General features: G+C 37.7%; 1 protein-coding gene across 2 annotated transcripts in view; it reads right to left on the bottom strand.

The window, feature by feature from the left end:
• Positions 1 to 8,892: 8,892 nt before the first annotated feature.
• LOC139951371 (serine/threonine-protein kinase SIK3-like) overlaps positions 8,893 to 23,037 on the bottom strand; it is a 61,254-nt gene continuing 47,109 nt past the window's right edge. For both annotated transcript variants that reach the window (XM_071950242.1, XM_071950241.1), the window contains exons 12-14: positions 18,403 to 18,518; positions 16,790 to 17,976; positions 8,893 to 15,209 (exon numbers count right to left, since the gene is read on the bottom strand). In XM_071950242.1, the coding sequence (XP_071806343.1) occupies positions 14,587 to 15,209; positions 16,790 to 17,976; positions 18,403 to 18,518 (1,926 nt within the window). In that variant the 3' untranslated portion in view covers positions 8,893 to 14,586. The remainder of the gene's footprint in view (positions 15,210 to 16,789; positions 17,977 to 18,402; positions 18,519 to 23,037) is intronic.

Here is a 23,037-nt window from a genome sequence, read left to right on the forward strand (position 1 = left end):
ACACAAGTCAATGGGAAACTACACAACCATACACGTGTCAATGGGAAACTACACAACCATACACAAGTCAATGGGAAACTACACAACCCTACACAAGTCAATGGGAAACTACACAACCATACACAAGTCAATGGGAGACTACACAACCATATATAAGGCTATAACTGAAACATTTTCACTTAAAGTAAGATAAGTTCACAAGGCTATCAGGCTAAAAATATGATAAGTTCACAAGGCTATAACATTTTCAGAACAAATATGATAAGTTCACAAGGCTATAGCCTTATTATTATAAGTTCACAAGACTTGTGAACATTTACTGTAAAAACATGATAAGTTCACAAGGCCTTGTGAACATTTTTATGAAAAACATGATAAGTTCACAAGGCTATAGCCTTATAATTATAAGTTCACAAGGCTATAACATTTTCAAGAAAAATATGATAAGTTCACATTTTCTGTAAAAATATAAGGCTATATATAGCCTTGTGAACATTTTCTGTAAAAATATGATAAGTTCACAAGGCTATAACATTTTCAAGGCTATAACATTTTCAAGAAAAATATGACAAGTTCACATTTTCTGAAAAAATATAAGGCTATAGCCTTGTGAACATTTTCAGTAAAAATATAAGTTCGTGAACATTCAAGGAAAATATGAACATTTGAAAGAAAAACATGATATGTTCACAAGGCTATAGCCTTGCGAACATTTTCTGTAAAAATAAGATAGGTTCACAAGGCTATGTGAAGGCTATGTGAACATTATCAAGAAAAATATGATAAGTTCACAAGGCTATAAGGCTATATAACCTTGTAATCATGTTCTGTAAAAATATGACAAGTTCACAAGGCCTTGTGAACATTTTTTGTAAAAATATAATAAGTTCACAAGGCTATAAGGCTATAGCCCTCTGAAAATGTTCAAGATAAGTTCGCAAGGCTATATTATCATTATATTTAACCTTATTAGCCTTATAATTATAAGTTCACAAGGCTAAAACATTTTCAAGGCTATAACAATTTCAAGAAAAATATGACAAGTTCACATTTTCTAAAAAATAATAAGGCTATAGCCTTGTGAACATTTTCAGTAAAAATATAAGTTCACAAGGCTATAAGGCCTTGTGAACATTTTCAAGGAAAATAAGAACATTTGAAAGAAAAACAGGATACGTTCACAAGGCTATAGCCTTGCGAACATTTTCTGTAAAAATAAGATAGGTTCACAAGGCTATGTGAACATTTCAAGAAAAATATGATAAGTTCACAAGGCTATAAGGCTATATAACCTTGTAATCATGTTCTGTAAAAATATGACAAGTTCACAAGGCCTTGTGAACATTTTTTTTAAAAATGTAATAAGTTCACAAGGCTATAAGGCTATAGCCCTCTGAAAATGTTCAAGATAAGTTCGCAAGGCTATAACATTTTCAAGGCTATAACAATTTCAAGAAAAATATGACAAGTTCACATTTTCTGAAAAAATATAAGGCTATAGCCTTGTGAACATTTTCAGTAAAAATATAAGTTCACAAGGCTTTAAGGCCTTGTGAACATTTTCAAGGAAAATATGAACATTTGAAAGAAAAACATGATACGTTCACAAGGCTATAGCCTTGCGAACATTTTCTGTAAAATTAAGATAGGTTCTCAAGGCTATGTGAACATTTTCAAGAAAAAAGTTCACAAGGCTTATAAGGCTATATAACCTTGTAATCATGTTCTGTAAAAATATGACAAGTTCACAAGGCCTTGTGAACATTTTTTGTAAAAATATAATAAGTTCACAAGGCTATATAAGGCTATAGCCCTCTGAAAATGTTCAAGATAAGTTCACAAGGCTATAACATTTTCAAGGCTATAACATTTTCAAGAAAAATATGATAAGTTCACATTTTCTGTAAAAATATTAGGCTATATATAGCCTTGTGAACATTTTCTGTAAAAATATGATACGTTCACAAGGCTATTTAAGGCCTTGTGAACATTTTCTGTGAACAAGTTCACAAGGCTATAAATAGGCCTACAAATGAAAAACCACAAGGGATAAGTCCAGCATTTTCATCAAAAATAGGCCCTAAAAATGAAAAAACGACCAGGGGTAAGTCCAGCATTTTCATCAAAAATAGGCCCTAAAAATGAAAAAACGACCAGGGGTAAGTCCAGCATTTTCATCAAAAATAGGCCCTAAAAATGAAAAAACGACCAGGGGTAAGTCCAGCATTTTCATCAAAAATTGGCCTTAAAATGAAAAAACACCGACAATGGGTAAGTCCAGCATTTTCATCAAAAATAGGATCAAAAATGAAAAACGACAAGGGGTAAGTCGAGCATTTTCATCCAAAATTGACCTAAAAAATAAAAAACACCGAACAAGGGGTAAGTCCAGCATTTCCATCAAAAATAGGCTCAAAAATAAAAATGACAAGGGGTAAGTCAAGCATTTTCATCCAAAATTGGCCTAAAAATGAAAAAAACAACAGGGGGTAAGTCCAGCATTTTCATCAAAAACAGGCCTAAAAATGAAAAAACGACAAGGGGTTAGTCCAGCATTTTCATCAAAAATAGGGCTAAAAATGAAAAAACGACAAGGGGTAAGAGTCCAACATTTTCATTAAAACTAGGCAAAAAAAATGGAAAAAACGGCAAGGGGGTAATATAAGTGCAGCGTTTTTTGTCAAAAATAGGCCTAAAAATGAAGGGAAAAAACTACAAGGGTCCAGCATTTTCATAAAAAAATAGGTCTTTTATCAAATTTAGACCAAAATCTGAACAAATCAAATATTTTTTTCAAATTTGTGTACAAAAAAAGAGTCCACTTTAGCCTTGTGAACATGTTCAAGAAAAATATGATAAGAAAGCTTGTAAACATGTTCAATAAAAATATGATAAGTTTGCAAGGCCTTGTGAACATTTTCTGGAAAAACATGATAAGTTCACAAGGCTATAGCCTTGTGAACATGCTCAAGAAAAATATAAGTTCACTTTAGCCTTGTGAACATGTTCAAGAAAAATATGATAAGCTCACAAGGCCTTGTGAACATTTTCTGTAAAAAATTTGATAAGTTCACGAGGCTTGTGAAAACTTTCAAGATAAAAATGATAAGTTCAAATTTGATCAGTTCACAAGGCTATATACGCCTTGTGAACGTTTTGTGTAAAAGTTTGATAAGTTCACAAGGCCTTGTGAACATTTTCAAGAAAAAAATGATAAGTTAACAAGTGAACTTTTTCTGTACAAATTTGATAAGTTCACAAGGCTATGGTCTTGTGAACATTTTTTGTAAAAGTTTGATAAGTTCACAAAGGCTCAATCAATTTTAGGCAAAATGTCAGGGACTACCCCTTGTGATTTTATTTGATTTTAGCCGAATTTCAGACAAAACTGCAAGGCTTACCCCTTTTTTTTCTCTTCCGATTTTGGCCGAATTTAGACAAAATTGTAAGGCTTACCCCTTGTGATTTTATCTGATTTAGGCCAAATTTTGATCACCCTTGTGATTTTTTCCGATTTGGGCTGAATTTAGACAAAACTGCAAGGCTTTACCCCTTATGATTTTTCCTGATTTGGGCCGAATTTAGACAAAACTGCAAGGCTTACCCCTTGTGATTTTATCAGTTTTGGGACGAATTAAGATATTGGATTCCGCTGTCCCGCAGTTCAGATGCACAAAAAGTGCAATAATAATAATTGTATTTTCATAATTTTGTTATATTTTATTTCAGTTCCAACATTACAAATATAGACCTGTTCCACTGATTAAAATTCACGTTAGGGTCACCACAGGGAACACTTATTCCAATCTCTAGGATTGGACATTTTAATTGAGCTTTCTGTGTTTGCACATCATTTTACAATTTACATACATAATTTTTTTTTTTAATTCTGTTTTAACTGTACAGCTTCACTAAAATACAAAACTCGCCAATGTACAATATGCACCGCACAATATACCACAAACCCCCCTATATGCAATAATGGAAGCTGCCAGTGAGTAAAGAAAAACAAGGATCATTCCATGTTTTTAAGGTGTTTATTTTTACATTATATAAATAATCATTTTATTTTTTAAGTTTGACACCTCAAAAACTGTGGAAATTATTGATTAATAACATCTTGTTTGTCATAACTCGCTGTCGTGTATTATTATTATTTTTTTAGGGGGGGGGTCACCACCATCAGTTAACCTTGGACATATTTTCACAGAGCTGCTTCAAGGCAGTGGACACTATTGGTAGTTACTCAAAATAATTGTTATTATAAAAACTTTCTTGGTAAAGAGGGGGGGAGAGGTTAATCGTATAAAACATTGTGAACAACGGCTCCCTCTGACATAGTTTTCGATAAAGAAGTTATTTTCCACAAATTTGATTTCGAGACCTCAAGTTAAGAATTTGAGGTCTCGAAATCAAGCGTCTGAAAGCACACAACTTTGTGTGACAAGGGTGTTTTTTCTTTCATAGTTATCTCGCAACTGCGATGACCAATCAAGCTCAAATTCTCACAGGTTCGTTATTTAATGTTTATGTTGAGATACACCAAGTGAGAAGACTGGATTTTGACAATTACCAATAGTGTCCATTGTCTTTAGAGATAGTCATTACATGGTGTTACCGCAAACCTTCGCATATAGTATTTCCACCATGCAAAGTTTTAAATCCTACTTACAAGTAATCTGCCAAATATACAAACTGTCCACTGGGGCCAATTAAAACAAAAAACATTTATCTCATCTTAAAGGGAAGGTACACGTTTGTTAATCTCTCAAAACAAATATTAACTTAACATCTGACTTGGTAACGAGCATTGGAGAGCTGTTGATAGTATAAAACATTGTGAGAAACGGCTCCCTTTGAAGTAGCATAAATTTTGAGAAAGAAGTAATTTCTCACTAAAATAATAAGCCAGAAGTCTTTGATTCCTATCTGAAAGCAAACAAACAAGGGTGTTTTTTTCTCTCATCATTTTCTCGCAACTTCGATGACCAATTTAGCTCAAATTTTCACAGGCTTGTTATTTTATGCTTATGTTGGGATACACCAAGTGAAAAGACTGGTTTTTGACAATTTCCAAATGTGTACATGTACCTCCCCTTTAACCCCAACATTAGCCCTGTTCAAACTACCGAATGACCAAACCGGGAAATTGCCAGGATTTCTCTATCCCGATGGAATCCCAGTTTAATTTCCCACAGAGATGGACAGTTATTTTCCTTGAAGCGTAGACTTGACAGATATCATGAAAAGTTTGTTTCTTCCACAAATACAATGTCAAATTAGATTATGAGCCACACGTTTAAACATTATGAGCACCAAATACTAAAATAGTACATTTCATATAACTTATTACAATCATTTTATCACAACCTGTCCTAGTCAGATCTCAGTCAGCCTCTTCAAAATTCTGAATCCCTTAAAAATATTACTAAGTAGTTTCACACGAAAAATTAATGTAAAACCGGTCTATAATTTTCAGTCACTTTGAGTCTGCCTTGCTGCACTGATGATCGACACTCTATGATTGGTTCATTGTAACCTAAACTACCTCAATTGGGGTAAACTTTAATCTCAATTGGGTATACCTTTACCCCAATTGGGTATACCTTTACCCTGATTGAAACCTTATCCCATCAAAGATGAAAATGGTACCCAACCAGGGAGTAATTTGGGAACGGTAGTGCTTCGGACTTAATGTATCACCAAAACTATTCCAATTGGGGTATACTTGAATCCAAATTGGGTATAATTTAGCTGATTGAAACCTTCTCCCAAACTATATCAATAAAGATATACTTATACCTTAGAGCTATACACGCACTAAGGTTTTGAAGCCATGTGGGCGCATCTATGTTTTTGTACAAACCAATACAAAAGCTTGAAATTCTGTACGGCAATTGTATGGCTATTTGCATGATAGTGCGTTTGTTCTTTTCAATGTGTCATGGAACCAAAAAATGCAGCAAAACAAATGTGAACACACCATCTGCTGATGAGCGTACAAACTGCCAGCGTCATGTGCTTCATGTTTAAAAAGCGCGTAGGCCTCTACTTTTTTTAGTATGTCAATCAAGTCGAACTTATGGTTTTTGTAGCACGAATGGGCAGTCGCGTACGAAAGCACGTAAAAAAACGCGTCTGTGTGTTCTCTTAAAATTTAAATCATTTCGTAGTCACGCAACACATCAAACATAGTCTGCGCCTAGGGTGACTTCAAAACACAAAGGAAGTAAGCGCTCTAGTCAATATATATAGCTCTATGACTTACATGTTTACCCATATTAGAACTTCTTTCCCTCGTTGAAGATACCAATGGAACCCAGTGAGGAAACATTTCATGAACACCATCTTGTGTCTGAGTATATGGTATTTTTCTTCTCTGGTAAAGAATAGCCAATGAGATTGGGCCCAGTACTCGGACACAATTTCTTTCCAAAAAACCCGAAGTTCCACTGCCCCAAAAGTTCAAAAGCATATCTACACAGTGCTTGGAGATACCTTAAAGGGAAGGTACACGTTTGGTAACTGTCAAAGACAAGCCTGTGAAAATTTGGGCTCAGTTGGTCATCGAAGTTGCGAGAAAATGATGAGAGAAAAAACACCCTTGTTGGATGAATGTGTGTGCGTTCAGATAGGAGTAAAAGACTTCTGGCTAGAAGTCTTTTATTATTTCAGTGAGAAATTACCTCTTTCTCAAAATCTATGCTACTTCAGAGGGAGTCGTTTCCCACAATGTTTTATACTATCAACAGCTCTCCAATGCTGCTTACCAAGTCAGTTTTTAAGTTAATATTTATTTTGAGTAATTACCAAACGTGTACCTTCCCTTTAAGAGTTGAGTACAAAACCAAAAATAAAATTATACATCTGTTGTTGACAGTTTTGGACATCTCCCGCGTCTAAACCTCAATTTCCACAAATAACAATAACAATTTATAATCTGCCACACTAACAGCTCATCATTCAGCAATAACAAGATACTCCTGGACTTTTCTTAAAAATATAAATAATCTATGGAATATCTCTTAATTACAACAAAATACTTTTGTAATTCATAGGCTCGTTAAAATTAAACATGATACAGTTTACGCTCAGGAATAATTTAAAAAGATACAATTTTAGGGCCGCCTTGCCCGAGGCCATGTTTTACAGGCATCTTGGAGGCAACTCATTGACACAACGTGCAAAAGGGACAATACTGCCACACAAGATACTTCTCAGTGGCTTAAAGACACTGGACACTATTGGTAATTGTCAAAGACCAGTATTCTCACTTGGTGTACATAGATACTTCTCAGTGGCTTAAAGACACTGGACACTATTGGTAATTGTCAAAGACCAGTATTCTCACTTGGTGTACATGTATCTCAACATACGCATAAAATGACAAACCTGTGAAAATTTGAGCTCAATTGGTCGTCAAAGTTGCAAGATAATAATGGGAAAAAACACCCGTGTCACACAAAGTTGTGTGCTTTCAGAAACTTGATTTCGAGACCTCAAAATCTAATTCTGAGAGGTCTCAAAATCAAATTCGTGCAAAACTACTTCTTTCTAGAGAACTACGTTACTTCAGAGGGAGCCGCTTCTCTATCAACAGCTCCCCATTACTCGTTACCAAGTCAGGTTTTATGATAATAATTATTTTTGAGTAATTGCCAATAGTGTCCACTGCCTTTAAGTATTTACCTGGAACTTGCTCTCACACAAAAATTGCCTCCTCTGACCTTAAAACTCTAAAAAATATAATTTAAACATTATTCTTCAGCTTGTATCTAAAGAAAACAATCAAGTTTTTTCTTTCTTTTTTTTTCTTACGCTCAATTAAACTGCAGATTGTACAGTACATGTATTTCTCATCAGTCACATTTTAATAAATTAAAATTGTGTAGTCACAGCGTCAACATAAAGTACTTATTACTCTAGGCCCGGGCCAAATTTCATGACTCTGCTCACCCTACGCAAAGAATCGGCGGCTATTAAGCTGAGAATTCCGCTTATTTTGGTGTACTTCACAGGCGCCAATTTCATAGAGCTGCTTAAGCAAAAAATTCGCTTAAGCACAAAAATAGCTCGCTTATTTTACACATGTTACTGGCAAAAATTTCATGCCATACACATTGCTTGTGACTGGTATTTAGCTGTTGTTTACTTAGCATAACAATTGAGTGGAGTTTTGGCCGGTAAATTATTTTTACTAGGCAAGGAATTTTTTTGCTTAAACAAAATTTTGTGCTTAAGCAGTTCTATGAAATTGGGCCCTGGTTAGCAGGTAATGTTGTGTTTGTGCGCGTGTGTACCCCAGTTTCCTAGGTATTCTTCGCTTACACAGCTGGCGCAGAAATTTGGCGTTTGCACCTAAGCAAAGAATGGTGACTGTAAGCAGAATTCGGCGGTAAGCAGAGCCATGAAAACGGGCCCTGGTTGGGGGAAGAGGGTTGCAATGTAGGGCTTATCATGGGAGAGGAAACCATTATTCAATAAAAGGAAAAGTAAGAACCTAGGAAACAGTATTGGAGTCTGACATGACAGCGTGAATAACTCATAGGAAAAGCTGTAAGGAGGTTTTAAAGGAACACGTTGCCTTGGATCGGACGAGTTGGTCTATAAAAAGCATCTGTAACCGTTTGTTATAAAATGTATATGGTTAGAAAGATGGTTTAAAAGTAGAATACAATGATCCACACAAATTTGCCTCGAAATTACGTGGTTTTCCTTTTACTGTGCGAACTAACACGGTCGGCCATTTATGGGAGTCAAAAATTTGACTCCCATAAATGGCCAACCGTGTTGGTCGACGAGGTAAAAGGAAAACCGTGACCGTGCAATTTCGAGGCATGTTTGTGTTGATCATTGTATTCTACTTTTACAACATCTTTCTACCCATGTGTATTTTATAACAAACGCTTTTCAAAGACCAACTCGACCAATCCAAGGCAACGTGTTCCTTTAAGAATTACAAGCTTTGGGTGAAAAAGTCATAACAAAGGTCTTGTGACACTCCAAGCCAAAAACCAGGCAAATCCTGCTCAAACTTGAAAACTGGGTTTCCTTCCTTGTTAAAGGGAAGGTACATGTTTGGTAATTACTCAAAACAAATATTAACTTAAAAACTGACTTGGTAACGAGCATTGGAGAGCTGTTGAAAGTATAAAACATTGAGAGAAACGGCTCCCTCTAGCATAGATTTTGAGAAAGAAGTAATTTCTCACTAAAATAATAAAAGACTTCTAGCTAGAAGTCTTATTCCTATCTAAAAGCACACAAATTCATCCAACAAGGGTGTTTTTTCTCTCATCATTTTCTCGCAATTTCGATGACCAATTTAGCTCAAATTTTCACAGGCTCGTTATTTTCTGCTTATGTTGGGATACACCAAGTGAGAAGACTGGTCTTTCACAACTACCAAACATGTACCAAATTTGTACCAAACTTGTACCTTCCCTTTAAATAGATGACAACAAAAAACTTTCAAGAAATTATTAATTAGAAGGATATATCAACATAGGATGGCAATGTTAAGACATCACATTTGTTTATTTGTTTGTTTGTTTGTTGAGATGCTCAGCAAAGCTCCCATAAGGGTAAACAAAACCCGGCAAGCTTGCAACAGCTAATCTCTCATACACTGTACATGTACAGACATTGGTTCGGTGTCTGTGATTAATTGCACGGGTGAGAGTTCATATAATTCTATGTTCAGTAATAGGCCTGCCTTAATCATGACAACACAGCCCCTTCTAAAGACACTGGACACTATTGGTAAGTGTCAAAGACCAGTCTTCTCACTTGGTATATCTCTCAACATATGCATAAAATAACAAACCTGTGAAAAATTGAGCTCAATTGGTCGTTGAAGTTGCAAGATAATAACAAAAGAAAAAAATACCCCTGTCACACAAAGTTGTCTGCGTTTAGATGGTTGATTTCGATACCTCAAATTCTAAATCTGAGGTCTCAAAATCAAATTCGTGGAAAATTACCTATTTCTCGATAACTATGTCACTTCAGAGGGAGCCGTTTCTCACAATGTTTTATACTATCAACCTCTCCCCATTACTCATCACCAAGTAAGGTTTTATGCTGTCAATTATTTTGAGTAATTACCAATAGTGTCCACTGCCTTTAAGAAACTCATTAAAAAAAGTACACCTTTCACCGATTGCCTAGTACTCTTGCATGGCGTATCACATAAACAACAACAAAAATAACAACAAAAAAGCACATGGAAAAACAAAAACAATCCAACAACAAATTATTATACACTGTTAATTCAAGTTGAACTATTTGAATGCACCAACAAAACATTGTTTTTTTCTTCCTAACTTCTTTCTTTGTTTCATTCAATACATTTTAGGATTTTTTTTTTTATAGAAAATTTTGTGTCGTGAAACATATTTCTTGACAATACACAAGTGCTCTCTGGTCAACTTACATAGAGTGCGTTCGTTTAGCTTCCCTGGGTCGACCCCGCGATGCTCACTCGGGTGAGACCCTGACAAGAGCTAATCGAAAGATCACACTCGCCCTCTCGTGGTGACGGCATGCACCTCAGGTCACCCCCAAGTTATCCACTCCACAAGCAGGGCACTGGGGGCTGACCCGGGTGTGCCCCATCAAAGCTATTCGAACGTACCGGGGCAGACCAGGGTCGACCCAGGGAAGCTTAACGAATGCACCCACAGATACTTTTCCCACACATCACACGGAAACTCAACCTTGCAGAACAAAACAAAACTTACAAATTAAAAACAAATAATTACAATAACAATTCCCAAAACAATTGACACACACAACCATTAATAATTTAAAAGTGGATGGTGCATGATAGACTTAAAAAGAAAACTTTTACACAATTACGGTGAAAATGAGTTTTTGACCCGAGAGTGAAACTGAAAATAATTGACAAATTTCCAACCCCCCCCCCCCCAAAAGAAAAGCCCTACAAACACAAAAGAGGAGGCATCAATGTGTTGGTGTTTCATATATCAGACTCACAAAATTGCGTTAAAATATGGTCTTAAAAGAGGACAAATTTTAACAAATGTTTAACAGTATTTTGTTTATGGCATAAAGTTTAAATTTAAAATTTCTTTTAAAATTCATTCAAAATATCTTCCTAATAAAAATGCTTTAAATTAACTTGATTAAAATCTGGTGGCAGTGCTGCAACTCCTTACACAGTTTAATATTTTATTTTAACACTAATTATCCAAAACCTTGCTAAGAGGCTTTGGGTCCCAATTGGCACCTCTGTGAGTGGGGCTCAAGGTTCCAATAGGCACCTCTGTAAAGGGGGGCTCGTGGTACCGATAGGCACAACTATAAAGTGGGGCTTGAGGTCCCAATAGGCACCTCTGTGAGTAGGGCTCAAAGTACCAATAGGCACCTCTGTAATGTGGGACTTGAGGTCCCAAATTGGCACCTCTGTGAGTGGGGCTCGAGGTACACTATAGACACCTCTATAAAGCGAGGCTTGAGTTCCCAAATTGGCACCTCTGTGAGTGGGGCTTGAGGTCCCAATAGGAACCTCAGTACAATAATGCTCGAAATCCCAAATTGGCTAACTCCGTGAGTGAGGTCTTAGGGCCCAAATTGGATCCTTTGTGAGTGAGGCTTGATGTACCAATCGGCACCTCTGTGAGTAGGGCTCAAAGTACCAATAGATGCCCGAGGTCCCAAATTGGTACCTCCGTGAGTGAGGTCTTAGGGCCCAAATTGGATCATCTGTGAGTGAGGTCTTAGGGCCCAAATTGGATCCTCTGTGAGTGAGGCTTGATGTACCAATCGGCACCTCTGTGAGTAGGGCTCAAAGTACCAATAGACACATCTGTAATGTGAGGCTTGGTGTCCCAAATTGGCACCTCTGTGAGTAGGGCTTGAGGTCCAGATAGGAACCTCAGTATGGTGAGGCTTGAGGTCCGAAATTGGCACCACTGTAAGGGAGGCTTTAGGTCCCAAATTAACATCTCTGTGAGTGGGGCTTGAGATCCCGATAAGAACCCTGAGAGTATATCGAGGCTTGAGCTCCCAAATTGGCACCTCTGTGAGCAAGGCTTGATGTACCAATATGCACCTCTATAAAGTAGGGCTTGGGGTAGGTACAGGGAACAAACTGCTTCAAATCCTTCAGAATTTGTGGAGGAGAAAAGCTGCTTAATAAAGCATAAAACTTGAGTTTCACAACAGGATGACAGGTCAGCAAAAGTGTGTACAGAATAATTTTTTTCAATTTTTTAAATACTGTTTTTGACATGTGAATTATTCAAGGTAATTTTTTTTTATGAAGCCTTTTAAGTAAAATATTAGAGAAAAATTACAGCAAAATTCTGCAATATTTTATTATAGTTCATACCTTCATTTTATCAACTATTTAAAAAAAATCACTGGATCGGCAAAAAGGTGCATTTTTGATGGGGAGGGTCGATTACTTAAAAAGTTGTAAAAAATATATATCTCTAATTTCATTCTTAAAATTCATAGGTTAAGTCAAGGCAATATTTTCACTTGTAAAATGTTGTAAAACCACTTTTTATGAATAATTAGTTAAGATCAATCCTATGTTTATACTAGGACCATTCAAAAGTAGTTTATAAAACATTTCATTTTAGCTGGCAATATATTGCTTACTTATAGGGCAAAAATTAGTTGATGCTAAGCAAGGTACTATAAAACCACTCTGTGAAATGGAGCCTTAGTCAAGTAACAATGGATGCATTTAAAAAATGAACACCAATACTTGTTTTGGGAGAATTTTTTATTGTTATGGCATGGTGCTAATGCTATGGAAACGTGCTTGAATGTGATCTGCCCTTTGACCTATCCAACAGAAAAATAAACTCCCTCCCAAATCGAATATCGCAAATAATTAATATCACTAGAGTACGCTTTATCAAATACCAGTAGTGTATAAAATAATGGCAACACCTCCTGCCCCGCCCACTCCTTTATCCCTCATTGTTGACTTTCATAACTGGCAATCACAACACAAAACCGTTTTCACTTTGCCTGCCAAAAGTACAAGGTTACAGCCAAAAAGTAGCTAAGACTTCAGCTTCCCAAAAGAAACTGAGAAAATTGTTGTAAATGATGTCTATTCGAAAATATACTTTTTTTTGTCTATGCAAAAAAGACAACAACGCCGTTCGTTGGAGCACACATGAGTGGCAGTCGTTGTTACATAATAATATGTACAAGTTACAGCAACAATTACACAAATTAGCGTCCATAACTCCAATTAATCAGACTCAAATGTTTTACTTAACTTAAACAGTACCTAACAAAGCAACATACCAGTGTATGGTGCAGGGACTAGTAGTACACAGTACAGTTAACAATGCAGCCTGCCACAAATTTAACACCAGCTCCGTTTTGGGGGATTTTTGTTAACACGATAACTATGGTTCGATAAAATTGGGCCATCTTTCACGCTGATGAACTTTTGTGAAAAGCCCCGCAAAGCTCTTGATCGATATCATTCACTACCTCTCTATACATCACACTGTGTGGAGGGTTTTGTTGATAGGTTTCTATTAGTTGATAGTCTAGTTGATAACTATTGGTTGATTGTCTAGGCAATAAAGGTGATGTCTTGGCGACATGTAAACGCCTTGCGATAAAGCTAGTTGAATGTATTGTTAACAGTTATTTGATATTCATATTGATGACTAATCAACTTGTTGACAGGTAGTTGATAGTCAACTAATAATCTTGTTTACAGTTGGTTGATAGTCAACTAATCATCTAGTTTACAGTTGGTTGATAGTCAACTAATCATCTAGTTTACAGTTAGTTGTTCAACTAATCATCTTGTTGACAGTTAACTGATAGTCATGTTGATAACTTTTCATCTTGTTGACAGCAAGTTGAAAGTTGACAAATCATTGTTGACAGTTAGTTGGTAGTCATGTTGATAACCAACAGTGCTGATGATAGTAGTAGTTGATAGTTATACTTATAATTGATTAGACATGCTGATAGTTGGTTGATAATACTATATGTATATCGATGATTACCAAAATGGATTCTTTACAAGCAGCTTTTAAGCCTTTGTGATGCACAGATAGAAATCCTGTCACAATTTAGTTGATGCAGTAGTTGAAAATCAGACGATAGTAGTCGATGCAATAACTTTAATTTTTCTCCCGTTGATCCACATAACAGTTACTCTTATTGCGACCAACAAGTATATTTTTTTTCCCAGTGGTCCATTATATAAGCTTACATGTACCTGTACAATTATGCCTAAATACAACATCATGGTTTGTACACAACATAGGGAGTCAGCGGAACCATTTTAAGGGAGGTGGGTGTTTCCACCTGCGATTGATTAGGGATGGGGGTGAAGACACGCATCTGGGAGAGGCTGGACTAAAATTGTAGTCTCCTCTGTGTGTTTAAACAGCAGCAAAATTCTTTGGTTTTATGAAGCCAATATCTACATCACACTCTTTGACTTCCCGAACAAGGCGCTAAGATAGTCAGACATGCCAGGACCTCAAGAAGAGGTGGTGGGGGAGGGGGGGGGAGGAACTCCGAAGAAGAAGGTAACTTACATGTAGGGGGGAAAGGGCCTAACATTTGCTGCTACAAATTCATCGTTGCCAGGATATCCTTGCAGAGTTCGTTGTACTGCATCAAATCGCCGGAGAGTTTTCGTAATTTCAGCCCATTTAGCGCCAAGCCGGGTACCTGGCACACCTCCATCTCCATCTGAACTCCATTCTGGTGTAAGTGGAAGAGGTTCTCTATGTTCTCGTAGATCAGCGACGGCTGCTTGCAGTCTAAAGTTCTCCTGATCTCGGCGACAATCTCACTGAGTCCTTTGCATGTGGTCATGCAGAAGGACTTGGCATGTTTGATGGGAAAGGTTTCCACGAGCATATCCGACTCGCTTAGCGTCATACTACAGCTTAGATTCATTCCCTGGGCAATCAACGGTGGGATGTGCTGCTGCTGCTGCCCGGAGCTGCTGTTGTCTGACTTCCCGCCGCTGGCGCAAACGCCGCTACCACTGCTGCTGTCCACGCTGTTGTTGTTCGTGGTGTTGAAGAACTGGCTAAGGTCACCTGAGGGAACCCGTATTGTTCTGCGCAGAAGCTGCGTGGGGACTTGGGCGTCTACTCCGGGCATGGTGTTGTGACGACGGTGGTTGCGACCCTGACAGGCTAGTCGTATCTGGCTCTCGGTCAAACCAAATCCTAGGAAATCTGTAGAAGCATTGTCGAGGGAAAAAAAACAAAACAAAAACATCATATCAAGACCGTCAGATCAACTGTCATCAATCTAATACCACTTTGAGATTAAAGGTCATGCCATAGGATTGTAAATACTCCAAAAATGAATGACCATAAAAACTTACTTGGGCACAATTTCATAGAGCTGCTTTACGACCGATTTTGTGATTACTGTACGACTTCAATTTCGTAATGCTGCTAACCATTTAAAGGCAGTGTACGGTATTGGTTACTACTCAAAATAGTTATTAGCATAAAACCTCACTTGGTAACGAGTAATGGGGAGAGGATGATGGTATAAAACATTGTGAGAAACGACTCCCTCTGAAACAAGTAATTTTCCACAAATTTGATTTCGAGACCTCAAGTTTAGAATTTGAGGTCTCAAAATCAACCATCTGGAAGCACTCAACTTCGTGTGACAAGGGCGTTTTTTCTTTCATAGTCAGCTCGCAACTCTGAAGACCAATTAAGCTCAATGTTTCATGGATTTGTTATTTTATGCATATGTTGAGATATATACCAAGTGAGAAGACTGGTCTTTGACAACTACCAATAGTGTCCACTGCTTTAAGCAAATGATAAGTCCTCCTGAATGCCTTCTGGTGCCTATGCACGTAAATGAATGACGTCACAATGCAAATCAATGGTGAACGTGCAAGCTGGTCGTCTAAATTTCTTGCTAACCTGTGGAACACGCTTACACCTGTATAGCAAATATTTCTGCTACAGTAAGCACTTAAATTTGCAGTTAAGCAGCACTATGAAATTAGGCACGGGTGAAAAGCATTCAACTGTTAATAGAATGAACTATTTTCAGAAAAGACTCTCTTTAAAGACACTGGACACTATTGGTAATTGTCAAACATTAGTCTTCTCATTTGGTGTATCTCAACATATGCATAAAATAACAAACCTGTGAAAATTTGAGCTCAATCGGTCGTCAATATTGCGAGATAATAATGAAAGGAAAAAAACCTTGTCGCACCATAGTCACACGAAATTGTGTGCTTCCAGATGCTTGATTTCGAGACCTCAAATTTGAAATCTGAGGTCTTGAAATCAAATTTTTGGAAAAATAATTCTTTCTCGAAAACTACGTCACTTCAGAGGGAGCTGTTTCTCACAATGTTTTATGCTATCAACCTCTCCCAATCAAGAAAGGTTTTTTGATAATAATTTTAAGTAATTACCAATAGTGTCCACTGCCTTTAAAGAAGTATTTGCTTTTGAAAATTGTTGAACACACTTGAATCTATGATTCATTATTAGAGTATACCCCAATTAGGATAGTCTGTCCAACTGGGCTGAATTTCCTAGAGTTGCTAATAAGCACAAACATTTGCTTAGCATGAAATTTCTTCCTTGATAAAAACAGGATTACATACCAAATTTTTATTTGTTGCAAGTTGCTTGTTACTGGTATTCAGCTGTTGTTTGCTTATCCGGAAAATCACGCGGAAATTTGGTTGGTAATCACGTTTTTATCAAGGAAGAAATTTCATGCTTAGCAAATTGTTGTGCTAAGCAGCTCTATGAAGTTTGGTGCTTACCTTGTGCCCCTTCCTCTACCGGCTGCTCAGCACCTTCCATTGAGTTGGATTCTTCCATTGCTTGAACCAGTTCGGTATCATCAATCTCCTGATTGTGGTTTATCCCCTGTAAATATTGGAATGTTACGGGGGACACCAAGTTAGGCAAGGGGTAGCGTTGTTGAACGGATGCAGATACTTGCTGCTGGGTGGGTGAGGTGGGTATATGGTGGAAGTTCTGAGCTCCGTTTAGCCCAGCTGGATTCACTGACTCTTGTCGCTGTTGTGGCTGCTGTTGCTGCTGATGTTGATGCTGATGTTGATGCTGGTGGTGGAGGTGGTTCTGGTCTTGGCCTGCCTGAAAGAAGGCAGCTCCCATCTGATTGTTGACCATGCGAGGCTGGAGATTGTTGGGCTGCTGCTGCTGAGATCTTGCAGCAGCAGCAGCAGCACTTCCTAAACTCTGCTGCTCAAAAGTCACGTGGCGTTGCAACTGCTGCTGCTGCTGCTGTTGCTGCTGTTGCTGCTGCTGCTGTTGGGTTTGGACGAAATTGATTTGATTCTGAACGAGGGCAGCCTGCTGCTGCAGAGCAACCTGCTGCTGTAACGCTTCCTGATCACAGAGTGACTGGGCAACTCGCAGCATCTGCAACTGCTGCTGCTGTTGCTGCTGCTGTTGATAGGCAAGACTCGACACCATGTCGTTAGACTGAACTGAAAGTTCCCCCTCTGACGAGCGGCCCCCCTGGTTTGAGTACAGCCCCTGTACTACAAAATTAAGTGAGTCATTACTCTGCCCTCCTCTGTGTACCACATCCATCATCTCCCCACCTGCCATGGTCACGATAACCGGTGGGGACGGCGAGGAGTAAGCCGGTCGGTTCCCGAACCAGTTATCCCCTGATTGCGTCAACGGGCTCGACCGCTGCGAGAGGTTCCCCCCAGACGCAACAGCTTGAGTGACCGGCGGACATGACTGGCTCCCGCCTTGTGATTGCCGTCTATCGCCGGCACCCAGCCGCACGTCCAGGGTGGGGCTAGCCTCTATGGGCATACTGGACGGGTAAGTGGAGGGTTCGGTGGGTACTTCCAAGACTTCTTCAGGGTGGGCAGGGAGGCTGATAGAAGCAGGAGGGCTTGCTCGGCTGGTCGGACTGTGTAACTTTTTTAACATAGGTGGGCTGTCACACTGTCGTTGGAGGTGCAATCTAAGAGGCAAGAATTACAAGGTTGTTACAACTTTAAATACTTTTTATGATCATTACAACATGACTGTCCAAAACTTCGAGTTGAGAGATTGCAGAAATAGCGGTCGTGATAAAAAATGCCTGGCCTCATGCTAAGAGTGGTTTAGATTAGAGCACTAAATCCATCGAAACACGCCCCCAAAGTCAAATGTTTGATAAGATTGGTATGCCTGGCTTGATGAGAGTGGGTTTTAAAAAAAATGTTTGGTTTTTATTTATTTATTAATATAATTATTTTTTGTTCTCAATTGTGTTTATTTATTTTGTTTAGTTTATTTATTTACTTTAATTGATTTATCTATAATTATTATTATTATTATTATAACTATTATTATTTTATATATAATTTTTTTTTTTTAGGGGGGGTGTGTCTTTGTGAGCCATTACCTTTGAAGGTGCTGTTGAAGAGCTTGTGTCTGCATATCCGTTATAGGATCCGCCCTGACCGTCGGAATCATTGGAGGGGTCCCGCTTCCAATTCCACCTTGGGCTGCTAGCTGGAACTAAGAAATAAATCACACACAACATTATTAACGCTAACAATACTTTGCAGTTAACAAGGGGGTTAGGCCGTTGGTCCATGTGTCCAGTATGCTTTGATCAGGGCCCTATTTCATGAAGCTTTCAGCAAAATAAAACAGCGAAAAATATCTTTGCTAAGCAAAAAATTTAGTAACATACAAACTTAATGTTATTTTGGGCTGGTAACCTGATTCTGCTAAGCAACACTTTTCTGTGTGTATGGAATTTGTATGCTTACAGGCTTCATGAAATTGGGCCAAGGCATATTTGATCAGTCCAATCGCTCCGGTAATATCTTTTAGCAGTTGTAATCATTTTGGAGGAGTGTCTCACATGCAGCTGGAGCACTCTAATTGGACAGATGTTAAACTTGAATCAGGTATAAAGAGTATTATTTGGTTTTGCCCTTCCACCGATGTGTGTAAAGCGCCATTGTTCAAATAGGGCCTAGCTCATATTCACATACTTTGTTGTGCCAAGAAAGAGCCACACCATTTTTACTGATAAAGCCTTCTCAGTCTGTTGATCCAAACTCTGCAATAAACTTCCAAATCACACCACTGACAAAGCATCCTTCAACATGTTCAAGTCACTTCTGAAGCCCACTTGTTTCAAGAGGCCTACCATCAATGACTTATTTCTTTCTTCTGTGCTTCAGCGCCTTTGAGCAAACCTTTGATTTAGGCATTTAATAAATTGTTCCTGATTGATTAATTGATCATGCCCTAAGATTTAAGACAAAATGGACACATGGATTTCCAGTCTTACCCCAAGAAGGATCCGTTATGAAAAATAGAAGATGGCTCAAAGGGATCTCAAAGGTGACAAGTTTTGGTGATTTGAAATCTAGAATTCCTTTTTAATTTTACCTATGAAATCGGGATAAATTCTTTTCCTTTTATTTTCACAGGGAGGAGATCCCAATTACTTGTAAAAAAGAACCCAGAATATTATAACTAATGAAAAAAAAAAAAAAAATCTAAAAATAAAGAAGCTGTTTACTGTTGATCTGTACTATGTGAAGATATAACCTACAAGAGATGTAGGTTTAGCAATTATATGTACCACCCACTCCAACCAGTGGAATCAAAAAAAAGGTTTTCGACAGATTTACACCAACTTGCAAACGTTTGGGATCCCTTGATTTTAAATACAGCCAGAGAAACAAACATTTTGTAAAAGCAATCAAAAGAAGCAGCCATACAAAATTTCAAGTGCCCAAATTTGCATATCTTACACCCTCAATCAGCCAATCAGCATGCCTGTTTCATGCCGGGCTGGTTGGTATACCTTGTAAGGACTCTTTTAATTGGTTCCTGGTTCGTCGTAGTCTGGGAGACCTACTTGTACTCGCCTGAACTTGACGAGATTTAGCGAGCGCCAGCGCTCGGGTTTTAGACCTAGTCATTATGACCGACCTGTTCAACTGATAATCAATATTATTTACTAACATCTTAATTACCTTTATGGCATAAGTTCATTGGATTTTATATGAATATTCAAATAAGAGAAAAATTAAGTATATTCAAATAAGTGTGAAATTAGAATGTTCAAATTAGAATGAATATTGTAAATGATCAAATTGAAAGGAACATTATGAAAATTCAAATTAGAATGAATATTATTAATATTCAAATTAAAATGAACATTCAACATGGGTCATGAAATTAACAGTTAACATTCAATCAATGCAACGTAATACACACAAACAGTTGAAATTTTACGATATGACCATCCGACTCTTACCAATGACACCATTGCTTTGAATACTTATACCTTGTTTCGTACATAAACCTTTAATTTATGTAAAATTATGTAAATGAGAAGCGAAGGCGGAGGGAGTAGAAGCAGGATGACCCCAAAGCATGATGATGTGACGATGAGAAATGCTTTATGGGGAAGGGGGGGGTGGAGGGGGAACTGGAAAATGTTATCAATATGACCAATGTACCATGGAAACCACAGTTAAATATTATTGTTACATTTTGTTAAAATGTCAAATTTATTTTCCTGATAATCTGTTTCTCATCTGTTGTCGACGTAAAAAAGAAGTCCTTTGAGGAAAATAATGGTTGGGTGTCGGCATCGACTTAATCTTCATTGAGCTTGTTAATCTTCAACAGAGGATTAAGAAACCAGCATGACACCAATGTTACTGTTGGGTTCTGGCATTTAACAACTTCATAGCCCCTTTAACGCCGAGGGGCCATATTGTGCAGTGTTTATATTATACATGCAGTAGTGCAGTTGTGTGTATACAAACACTGCGCAATATTATAAAGTTGCCAGATCTTGACAATACCGTCTTATGTTTTGATGGATGGGTTGTCGGATAATCTGTTCACTTATAAGATTCTGGCTGACTATGTTGTTTGATGTGTGTCTTGAAAGTAATATTTGAGACAGAATTCAAAATGCTGATCGACGGCACAATGCACATGCAAGATTCCTCAAAAGAACTTTGGTTCAATCCCCTTGGACCTCGAAATGTACTGAGCCCAATTTCATAGAGCTGCTTAGCACAAACATTTGCTTAGCATGACATTTTTTAATTGATAATACAGGATTGCCAACCAAATTTCCATTTGTTGCATATTGCTTGTTACTGGTGTTCAGCTTTGTTTGCCTATCCCTGAAAATCACATGGAAATTTGGTTCTAATCCCGTTTTTATCAAGGCAAAAATTTCATGCTAAGCAAACGTCTGTGCTTAGCAGCTCTATGAAATTTGGCCCTGATTGCTTTATCCCTTTAGAGACCATTAGTTTCTGTATAATCATCCCCATCTGACAAGACAACGTTTCGTTGCTTTTTAACACAAGTTTTTCTTGTAAAATAGTCTGAAGAAAAAAACACATGACACTGAAATTTTGCTTTTTTGGAAACTTTGTTAACATGAACAAGATTTGAAAATGCCAATTCAGGTCGCGACCTTTATTTTGACCTTTTTGGTTGAGAGGAAGTAGGGCAGATCTTACAGCCATTTGTGGCCGCTCTGGCAATTTAAGTCAAAATTGTTTACAGCTGCTCAGGGCATTATGGTTCAACAACAAGCCAGTTCCAGGCGCTATGGGCAAATCTGGAAACCTAGAAATCTAGAAAAGCTGCTAACGACTTTTATGGTTATTGATTTTGGTTTTTTACCATTATACACCGATGTGAGTTAGCACTGTATACATACCCGAGTTCTGTGAAGAAAACACAGGCATATTACTCGGGTGGGATTCAAACCCACGACCCTTGCAATTCTAGAGCAGTGTCTTACCAACTAGACTACCGAGTTTGCCCGATAGCTAGGGGCAATTTGAATCCTATGTTTTAGCAGCAGGTACTGCAAACGATTTAAAAAGATGTTAAATTTACATCGGGATAAAGAATATTAATGGTCTCTTAAGGGTATACATACTTTTTGTGTCATGCAGCAAAATGCAACAAATCTTTCCTTTTTTGAAATACCAAACATATTTTGCCTTTAAAAAAAGTAAAATCATGCAAATTTTTGTTTTTGACATTTCTGGTGTTTGGCTTTAAAACCAAAGGATTCTTCGTCAGTAAATGTTTTAGAATACTGAAAAGCCTCATGCAAACGTAAAAATGTTGTCCATTTGTTTTTCGTGTTTTGGTTTGCGTACAATTATTTTGTTTTGTTTATATCTGTTTACAAAGTTTCCTTCCTGCTATCAGGGCCCAATTTCATAGAGCTGCTTAGCACAAAAATTTGCTTAGCATGAAAGTTTTGCCTCGATAAAAACATAATTACCAACCAAATTTCCATGTGATTTTCAGGATAAGCAAACAACAGCTGAATACCAGTGACAAGCAACTTGCAACAAATTAAAATTTGGTTGGTTATCCTGTTTTTATCAAGGAAGAAATTTCATGCTAAGCACATTTGTGTGCTTAGCAGCTCTATGAAATTGGGCCCAGGCCATGACCTTTGTTCTTAAAGGGGCATAGCAACTTTCCTCCGGTATGCGACCCTTCCAAGACAAAAACAAGTCAAAAGTTGTATTTGAACTTTGCAAAGGGCACACCAACAAAGGCAGAGGGCATCACAGCAATTGCTGTGGGTGTTGTGGGTTATGAGGCCTGTGATATTATTTGATCAATAAAATACATGAAAATTGAAATGTTAATGATCCGTTCCACCAGATGATGATTTTTCTCAGCAGATTATTTGTTTAGTTGACAGAAAGTGGCCGCAGTATAATGTTAGTTTCCAATTCTGAATAACCCATACACGTATTATGTTAACATAGTAATGCCAGTGATTGAAATGTAAAGGTCATTACGTCCTGTCTCTGATGTGCTTTACTGTCTTTGAATCAAGATAGGGTACAGTATTGGTCGTGGGTTTGAATCCCACCCGAGTAATATGCCTGTGATTTTTTTTTTATACAGAGCTCCGGGAAAATATTGAGGTTACAGTGCTAACGCACATCGGTGTATATGGGTAAAAATCAAATTAAAGTATTGGTATTTTTGACAGAGCCGTTGGAAA

The sequence above is a fragment of the Asterias amurensis genome, chromosome 19 (genome assembly GCF_032118995.1).
Source record: "Asterias amurensis chromosome 19, ASM3211899v1".
In the NCBI taxonomy this organism is placed as follows: domain Eukaryota; kingdom Metazoa; phylum Echinodermata; class Asteroidea; order Forcipulatida; family Asteriidae; genus Asterias; species Asterias amurensis.